General features: G+C 29.6%; 1 protein-coding gene across 2 annotated transcripts; it reads right to left on the reverse strand.

The window, feature by feature from the left end:
• Nucleotides 1–1424: 1424 nt before the first annotated feature.
• LOC107932772 (probable beta-1,3-galactosyltransferase 4) lies at nt 1425–6195 on the reverse strand. Of its 2 annotated transcripts, XM_016864867.2 has the most exons (11): nt 6020–6180; nt 5755–5900; nt 4965–5067; nt 4817–4881; nt 4453–4728; nt 4253–4325; nt 4032–4152; nt 3099–3186; nt 2885–3010; nt 2684–2790; nt 1425–1830 (listed from the first exon to the last, which is right to left on the reverse strand). In XM_016864867.2, exons 2-11 carry the CDS (start codon nt 5865–5867, stop codon nt 1685–1687), a joined length of 1218 nt encoding a protein of 405 aa, XP_016720356.2. In that variant the 5' UTR covers nt 5868–5900; nt 6020–6180; the 3' UTR covers nt 1425–1684. The 2 variants fall into 2 exon arrangements, with proteins under 2 accessions (XP_016720356.2, XP_016720355.2); XM_016864866.2 differs by having other exon boundaries at nt 5755–6195.
• Between the last annotated feature and the right edge of the window lie 4196 nt (nt 6196–10391).

Raw genomic sequence — 10391 nt, forward strand, 5'->3', positions numbered from 1 at the left:
AAATTTGACTGTTTTAAAAGGTTAAGGGTTAAATTTGACTAAAAAAGGACCAAATTGATGAAAATATAAATGTTAAAGACTAAATTTAACATTATACCAATAATAAAATAATTTGTAGTGATTGATAGAGCTCAATTTTGAACCAATTTTTTGTCTACACTTCAAATGGGAATCAAAACAATACAGCAAACTTGGCTTTAGGGTTTTTGTGGGTCTTCTTCTTAGTACCTAAATTTTAAATTGATTTATCAACTTTAAAATGTTTAGTTGACAATTGAAGCATTAAATAAAGTATATTGAAAATAAGGTTAAATTTTGCTATTAGTCACAGTGTATATATATATAAAACTTTAATTATTAATTGATCGAATTACTATTAATCGAATTATTAGAAATGTAAAAAATTTTAATTATTAACCAAGTTGAAATTTTTTCAAATACATTAACCAAACTGAAATATTTCGGTTAATTCGTTTGGTTAATTGAATAAACCGATATTTAGTTTGTCTTTTGATTAAAATAAGTATAAAACAAGTTACTGAGCTTACTTCAGTAGATACCTTAAGAAATACAAAAAAGAGTATAAAACATATAAAAAAATATATTGTTAATGCTCATTTCTTTTTTTAATAGTTCAAAAAAATTTATTATATATAATATATTATTTATTTCGATTTATATAAAAAAAATAATAGTTCAAAAAATACATTGCTAATGTAAAAAATATATTATATATATTATATTATTTATTTCAATTAATTACCCGATTTCAATTCAAATTAATCAATAACTGCAATTTTAAAAAATCATTAACTGACCTCCAACCGAACTAAATTCGGCCGTTGACCGATTAACTGAATTAGATTGGTTCGGTCGGTTAATCCAGTTTTAATCGAACTATGAACACCCCTAACTGTATATTGTAAAAGTTATGAATTTAGTCTCTGTATTTTAATTCGATCAATTTTAATTCACGCACTTTTTCAAAATTTAAGATTCCAACCTTCACCAAATAATAGTTGTTAAATATATTAAGTTATGCTATTCCCAAAATTTAATGTGACAAATATATTACCATACGTGTAATGACATATAAAAACTTAGGATTATCCAATTGAATAATATGGATTAAATTTACAAATGTATGTATAGTACACAAGAATAGTAATTGAATTTAACCAAACAAACCACTAAAACTTTAAAATTCGAAAACTACAAGGACTAAAATTGATCAAATTAAAATATAAGAATAAATCCGAGCTATGAGTAGAATTTAACTTTCATAATTTAACCTAACCCTTTATATATATTCTTAGATGGTGATGCTTAAAGATGAAGAAATGAAGACATCAAAATGGAAGCATTTCATCATCAATTTCACCCACAATCATGAAAAAGGGAGAAATATCAGTCAAAAAGTGTAATGAAAAAAAGCCACTAATTTTGTGAATATATATATATATATATATAAAAGAAGCAAAAGCTTTATGGCTTAACTAATGGCACTTATTGTGGAGTTTGCCTTTCACACTTACAAAACGCCCCACCCCCCCCCCTAAAGAATTGAATTTTTTAATTACACACCTCACTGTTTTCTACAATGTATTCTCATGAAGGCCAAAAAAACAAGCTCCTATGGCTATTTTGTTTACTTTGCTTCCTCCGGAGTTCGGAGGAAAACTGACTAAGCTTCACTCCACAAAGCATTCTTGCCTTCTCCACACCGTCGGTGAACGTCTTTCATCCTCTCAACAGACTTGCATATCCCACTGCAGGTCCAATCGAACGAAGCAACACAAACGTTGCCCGCTTGAGCCTTCCACTCGCAATCTGCAGCAAATGTTTTTCATCATCAATCTTTTTGTTTCCAAATCCTGGTTTTGTAACATACTCCTTGAACATATGGTATTTATTATCTATTCTTGTCTTTTCACACACACACATATACACATACAGTCCCCGGAGGAAGTCCGGGGATGTTACCGAACAATTGGGATCATAGAACCTCCAAGCATTGCTTTAATGTTAGGTGCCTTTTTAAAGCTATGCTGCTCAGATTTGGGAGTGAGAGATTTTACAGAGGTATGGTTGAATGTTTCTAAGTTTTTCCTTGTTTATGGATGATCCTTTCAGGTCATATCCTTATATCCATGTGCTGAACACGAGTATTTCAAGGGAAAAAATTAACGTCTGAGCAACATAGGTTTAAAAATATTGTCGGTGATGGAAAATATCAAGTAAAAGTACCATGGAAACCTCTGTATTAGAAGTTAGATTGCATTTTGCCCTATCTACTCGAAACATATGCATTTTGCCCTATTTACTCAAAACATAAGCAAAAACTGGTCGATCTGTTAAAAACTTCATTCATTTCTACTGTTAAAAAATGGCGTAGCTTATAAAATAACCAGATAGCCACATGTATCTTATGCTGATGCATAAAGACCAGCTTTTAATAGTAGAAATAAATGAATTTTTTAACAGAAGAATTTGTTTGCTCTTTGATGTACCGTGAAAGGACCAATTTGCACAAATTTTGAGTAGAGGGGATAAATGTAATTCAACTCTTAACACAAGGGCCTCCATATGACTGGTGAGAACCACTAATCGATAACAAGTTCCTTGATAAGATGATTCCAAATACCAGATGGAAACAAGTACTGCATTTAGTTTAGGATGTTACCTGTGGTGCCACAGCATAGGCTTCGGTCATCTATATGCTCGACATCCAACCCTATAAACCACGATCCCAACGTAACATCTTCATTGGCATACTTATGCAGCACATGCCTGGAAAATTATCGTTAAAGAAAGACGAGTAATAAGCACAAATGAACTTCAAACACAAAGATACAACATTTTGTTTAGAAGATGCAAAGCTTACTGGTTAATTGATATATAGGAAGCTAAATCTTTAGAGATGGCATATAGTTGCCCCGTTGCGTGCCGGAAATACTTGTTTCCTTCCTCACCGAATTTCCAATATTCGGGTTCGTGATATCTTACTCCCCTATCCATGGACAAGAATAGAAGTGAGAAAACATAAATTTAGGTTATAACTCCGAACTTCTTTGTTAGAAACATGACCTAGGACTTACTTTTGGGCAAGAACGGGACCGGATTTCATACAACCGATATAAACCCGGGGCTTGGTTCGATGTCGAGCCAAGGTTGCTCCAAGTGTTGCTGCAAAAGCAAATTTTGTTTATATATGTTTGAACCAAAGTCAATTCATTTCAAGTTAATTTTTTTAGTTTTACCAAACATTTTTAGTGAAAACAACTTTTTATTGTTTTCTAATTTTCACCTATTTTAATTTTTCAAAATCAATTTTTAAAATTTTTAACCAAACACATTTTCTTAATGTTTTTCATTATCCAAGAAAAAAAAAACAAAAATGAGTATCCAATTGGTAAAAAGACCTCTCCAAAAATTAAAACAATTTAATCATGTCAATTTCGAAAGTGAGCAACTAAGGACAATTGATCTCGACGATAATGTTTTCTATCAATTGTACATGATTTTAATTGGTAGAATAATAAATTTAGCCTACAAAGTTTACACATTCTGTCAATTTGGTTCTAATTTATCCTACAATGTTTGTGTAAATGCTTAAATGTCGAGGCTGAATTTGTTGAATATTAGAATCAAGGTCAAAATGACAAAATATGTAAACATTAAATGCTAAATTTGTTACTATATGTACAATTGACGGAAAACATTAACGCCGTGCTTAGTTATCCTTAGTTGCTCACTTTCAAAATTGACAGAGATTGGAGAGGTCTTTTTACCGTATCCAATTTCTATCATATCAAATCTAGAAACACAAAAACATATCAAGATAAATGAGTTACATCTACAAATCGTTGTCATCACAAAATACTCAGTTTCAAGTGCAACATACATTTTGGCAGCCACACGAAAACGGAAAATATATTAAAGAATTTTAGGTTTAATGTTTACCGGTTTAAAAGACTGTTCTTATGAAAGAAAAAAAAAAGAGAATGGGGAAGAAAATGGTGTATATGTACCTATATTTACATGCACATCATCATCGACTTTGACATAGAAATCAGCATCCCACAAAGCAGCAGCAGTGGCGAAGTATGTCTTTGTCTTGGCTGATAATTCGAGATAACCCTCAACGTGCTCCTGTTCGGAACAAAAAAATTTTACAATAAAAAATAAGGCTACATAGTTGTTCCCGAGATATATACATAAAACTGAAAACGAGCAAGATTGAGGGTAGTACCAGCCGCAGAAAGTCCCCATGCTTTCGGTCTTCTGCTTCAATAGCTCTATCGAGGATACCCCCGGAGGTAGCACTATCGATTGGACAGATAAAAAAGTTTAAAGAGAATCCAATTCAATCAAAATAGTTGACTATACAACAAAAGGATTCATAAAGCTTCTGTCCACGAAACTTGGCTTTGAACTCGATAAAGTACATACCTATGGCCGATTACGAATCGCATTACGATTCCCTTCTCCTCTTCAAGCTTCTTTCTTTCTTCTCCTTGAGGCATCCAAGTAGCACGGACTGAATCTCTTCGTTTTCTGCTACTAAAAGCGGTATTGATGCCTACAACCATTAAGTATTTCCGTTTCCCATTTGTTTCGGGGATTTTCAGGTCGTCGGAAATGGGAGAACCGTTAATTATTGATTCTTGCACTGCCCTTGTAGCGGCTAACTCCATCTCCAAATTCGATATTGTTTTGTCCAACGTTCTGCATTTTTATAATCCATAAAAAAAAACACCTTCCACACCGAAATCGAAGGGGTAAGTAAAAAAGCAAAGCACGGATATGAACTTACTGTATAGCATTATGAGTCCTCGAAACTTCACTGAGTATATCCTTTGATTCATGCTTCGCATCCTTCTGTTAATATAAATCCATCGTGTAAGCTAACAAGAACTTAAAAAAGGCGACAAAATTATCGAGTATTTGAATAGAAAACTCACTCGTATCGGATCACAACCCTCTGAAATTAACTTTAGTCTTTCATCTTTAACACCCATTGCTCGTGATATGGTTTTATCCTCTGCCTCCGGCACTGTCCACATTCTGATACCCCCAAAGATCTAGTTAGTTAGGCATTCACATTGGTAAGAATATAACAAACTATGACTGAAGATATAAAGGTAGCTTCTCGATTCGGGACAGAGAACATCCATTGATTCTTGAACAAATTCGAGAAAACGATAATAACGGAAGATCCCGACAACAAGTTTCGATATAAGGACAGTAAACAAAATGAAATGTCAAATGAATATCATTAACTAAACACCATTTCAGAGGACATTAACCAATCCTTGCCGTGAAAGTGAATACGGAAAGATCTTGATGCTGGCTAAAACTTTGAATCCACCATGAAAGAAGCATGAAAACCTTCACAAGGCTATATGAAGTGCAGATCTTAGCATTACACACCATTAAACAAAGTGGGTTCATTAATTACCTAGCACATATCAATCTAAATGTAAAAACAAAAAGAAAATCCCTAAAAATTAATGATTATTTATCAAAAGTTTTCATAATCATTGCCACTAAAATAATATACACAAATATATAGCAATAAACCTAGTAAAAAAGTGATTTAAAATATGGTCCATGGAACTAATTAAAACAAAGAAAAACAGCTATTGCTTTCACTAAGTGTTATATATATATAATATTTACAATCACCTAATTCATCAAACTGCAAATACAAGCTAGAACCAAATCAAGAAATGAAAATAAAAAGAAATTTACCTATCAGAAAAGAGCATTCCAGCACAAAAACAGCCAATGCAAAGCAAAAGAGTCAACTTTTTTGTTACCATAGATTTAGGATTTGGATCAAATCCTTTGCTTTTCCAACTCATTTTTTTGTTCTTCTTCTGAAAGTACTGAAAAATCTAAATCAAAAGCAAAAACCCAATTCTTATCTCAAATGAAAAAAAGTCAAAATGACCCAAAATTTCAGATCCAAAGCTTTCAACTTTCTAGAAAAATGAAACGAATAAAAGGAAAAGACCTTTTTACAAAATGAAAGTGTGACTCAATACTTTGAATTTGTAATCTTCAAATTGGGTTTTTCTAGATTTGTTTCAGCTGAAAAAATTTGCAGAGAAGAGGAAAAAAAATGATGCTGTTTTGGGAAGTTTTTTTGGAGATGAACCAGCAACTTCAACTGTTGAGTTTCTTACATATAATTATTATATACATTAAAAAATATAATATATATAATATAGCCGACATTCCAAGAAATTTAGTGTTTTGAATTTTAAGGTGGGTTAATTTACTCTTGGGGCCTGAACTTTTTGCACATTAGAATCTGAGTTTTTTTTCAAGTTAGTCCCTAAACTTATTAAATTTTCCCATTCCAAATTAATCCTTGAACTTGGTAATTGTTCCCACATTAGGTTTTGATCCTTTTTCTTTATACTTTGAAAAATTTGGAAAAAAAAAATTTAAACCTCAATATGAGAAAAATTGCTAACTTAAGGTCCTAATATGGAAATAATTGTTAAGTTGAAGTCTCGAAAAGTGTATTAAACCTTTTTGGGAAGTATGTGGAGATGACCCAGCAATTTAAGGTCCTAATATGGAAATAATTGTTAAGTTGAAGTCTCGAAAAGTGTATTAAACCTTTTTGAGTTTCTTACATATATTTAAAATAATATAGCTGACATTCCAAGAAAAATAGTGTTTTGAATTTTAAATTGGATTAATCCACATTTTATCCCTAAATGAAACATTTTTTCAAATTAGTCCTTGAATCCGGCAATTGTTCGAGGCTTAAATTTTTGTTGGTATAAGTTAATCCTTAAACTCGGCAATTGTTCCTACTTGGGTATGAATTTTTTTGGTTAAAAAATGCCATAAGTCCCTACACTCTTCATAAATTTGGATTTAGTCTTTGTACTTTTATTTCTAGGAATTTATTTCGTTTACTTTTCAAATTTCAAATTTCAAACTTCAAATCCAACTGTTAACACTGTTAAAATCAGTTTGTTAAATTCAAATTCATTACAAATCAGTTTGTTAAATTCAAATTCATTACAACGTGTCATATTTTTAATTACATTTCTATCAGGTGAGTATTTTTTTTATTTCAAAATGTCACACCAATACATCAAATAAAGACAATTTAATAGTATAAACAATTAAAAATAAATAAACTAAATTCCTAGAAATAAAAGTACACGAACTAACTCCAAATCTGTGAACAGCGCTAAGACTTATGACATATTTTAGCCACTTTTTTTGGTCCAAGTCAGTCTTGAAAAAAAGTTGAATTAAAAACAGTTTAGATCTTAACGTGAGTATAGTTGTCAAATTCAATGACTAAATTGAAAATAAAATCGTACTCAAACGTGATAATAATTATCATGTTTAGAGATTAATCCGGATAAAAAATGCATTAGCACTTTTAAAGTATTTTATTTGTTTGATTTGGTCCAGTCCAGAGTCTAAATAAGGGTTGGTAGTACAATATTTGAATCCTGGTTGTAAATTCATTTGACATTTTAACGATTCCCCTAGTGTTGGTGCTGCTGGTGCTGGTGCTGGTGCTGGTGCTGGTGCTGGTGCTGGTGCTGGTGCTGGTGCTAGTTGATTCTTCAATAATGCACTCTAAAATATAAATGATTTTTTTTCTATTTTTGGACAAAGAAACAAAGTTGATTTCATGTTTGATTTGATTTATTATAGGAAATTGTTAAGTTTTTTTGGGCACATTAATTGTTTTTTTTAATTTCACTATTAATCGTTTTTATTATATCTGCTCTTTTTTATTTAATGTGTAAAACTATTTATAGTCCTTCCTAAGCCCTAAAATTGGAAGATAATGTATTTTAACGTACTTGAACCTAAGTCCTCTTGGATTAGCAACAATATTAATACTAATCGAGCTAAGGCTCAATCGGCTATTTTTTAAGTTCTTTATTAACAAAGAAAGTTTACACGTATGATAAAGTAATATTTCCACATTAATCACTTAAATTAAAAATGGTTAAATCAGTAAGGTTTAATTTTGTTATTAGTCCCTATATTTTTGAATTTTGAAATTTCATTCTTGACTAGAATAGTAACGGTTAAATTCATTAACTAAAATGATATGACTTTTTTGTGAATTAACATTACACGTATAATACTATATTTATCATATAACATTTGAAAATAAAAATTTTAATTTAATGAATTTAACGATAATTTAATTAAGATTAAAATTTTAAAATATAAAAAATAAAAATACAAAATTAGAGTACAAGCAATATATGAACAACTTACACATAATGTAGGGATATTTTAACCATTAAATAATTGTAAATAAACTCTCTCTCTTTATTTTTTTTACTTGAAATTATGTAAAAAAATAATCATTTTAGTCATCTATTTAATTTTTGTATTTTCCTTTTAAATTTGCTTCTTTGTCAAATCAACCCAAAATGAATAAAAAAAAGTTAATGTTTTTTAACTTTGCTGACGTTGTATATATATAAATTGTCACGTGGATGATATGTCAGCATCTAATTAATTTTTAAAAAATTTAAAAATTCAAAAAAATATAAAAGCAATTTTTAAAAAATAAAATCATTAAAAAATATTTTTAAAATTTTTAAAAATTAATTAAATGTTGACATGTCATCCACGGGGCTTTCCACATATATTCCACATCAACAAAGTTAACAAAGGTGAACTTTTCCATCTATTTTAAGGTGATTTGACAAAAAATACAAGTTCAAAAATTAAAAAAGATGGAAAATTAAATGAAAAACTGCCATTATGCCTAAATTTAACCATGGTAATTTTGAAAGTTAAAATTTGAAATGAATGTATATTAAATTATGATACACTCACGACGTGAGAGAAAAAAGTGTAACAATATATTTAATAAAAGTTCATACAAAAATTAAATAATATTGCGGTTGAAATGGTAAAGTTAAATGTTTAAAATTCATTGCGACATAAGTTCAAATCTTATTATGATTTAGTTTTTCTATTTATTTATAAAATATAAAAAAAGGTAAACACCCTTAAAATAATATTATTGACTTTGTACATATAAGGGTTTCTTAGTAATTTTTCAATTAAGACGATGCTTCTGTGACTCGTGACATCTACTCTGTCGATGAGTTAATATAAATATAAATAAATTAATCTTTAAATTAAATATAATACCAAATTAAGTTAAAAATTAAGAGAGGAGATGAGGAAAGCATCAGACAAGACAAAAACTGAATGTGTAACAAAATGACATGTTCTAAGAAACAAAGTACCTTAGAGGAGAATATTAGGCTGTCAAAATAAAATAAAAGTAAAACCTATGACATAGTTTTTATTACTCCTTGTATTTTAATTTGGTCAATTTTAGTCATTCTATTTTTTAAAATTTAAAACTTCAGTCCTCACCAAATTAATAATAATTGTTCAACACATTAAGTTCTGTTATTTCCAAAATCTGATGGGGCAGACATATTATTATATGTCTAATACTATGTTAGCTTGTTATTTTCACATAGTACTTACTAAAAATTCAATTAATGGATTAACGACTGTCATTTGAAAATTTAAAATTCGAAAAAGAATAGGGACTTGAAATGATTCAATTAGGGAATATATATACTAAATCTACAAATGTATGTTCGGTATAGAACTAGTAATTGACTTTAACCAAACGAATTTACTTGCTACTATTTGAGTCAGGAGTAAAATTTCAAAATTAAAAAAGTACAAGGATTAAAATCGAAGGATTAAAATAGACCAGATTGAAAAGTATATGACTAAAATTGATCAAATTAAAATATCGAGACTAAACCCAAAACTTTTACGGATTTTAGGAACTAGTAGGAAAATTTAACCAACTTGAAAAATCAAAACATATGTGGTTTGGACCATTATCATTCCAACACAACATTTTCCAAACATTCATGAAGGGATATGGGTGAACACGTGACAAGAACATGAGTTCAATAATGGATTCTTTTAGGTTCTTCAAAGAGTTAAAGAAGCTAGGCCTAGGCTAGGATTCAATTTAAAGTTTTGGTGATTGGTCACATTATTGATTTTTAATTTATTTGTCATTATTTAAAATTAAAAAAAATTATTTAATTCGATTCAATCGATCTGTATCGATTTACAAATCAATTAATTTTTTACTTCTCTAAATTAATATTTCGACTAAATTTTTTATTCAACTATTTAAACTATCAATTTGATTCGATTTAAAGATGATTGTCTAAACTTGTAAATAATGGCAAATATATGGATAGCATTGATGCGAGGACCCAATTCCAGCACACAATATTTTGGATCTATTCATGGTTGTTTATGCATGCATGTGTATATACTCCACCATGGTAAACACTTTTGCAACAAATAATTATCATTATTAGTAAAGTTTG

This window comes from Gossypium hirsutum, chromosome A04, assembly GCF_007990345.1.
Source record: "Gossypium hirsutum isolate 1008001.06 chromosome A04, Gossypium_hirsutum_v2.1, whole genome shotgun sequence".
NCBI lineage: Eukaryota > Viridiplantae > Streptophyta > Magnoliopsida > Malvales > Malvaceae > Gossypium > Gossypium hirsutum.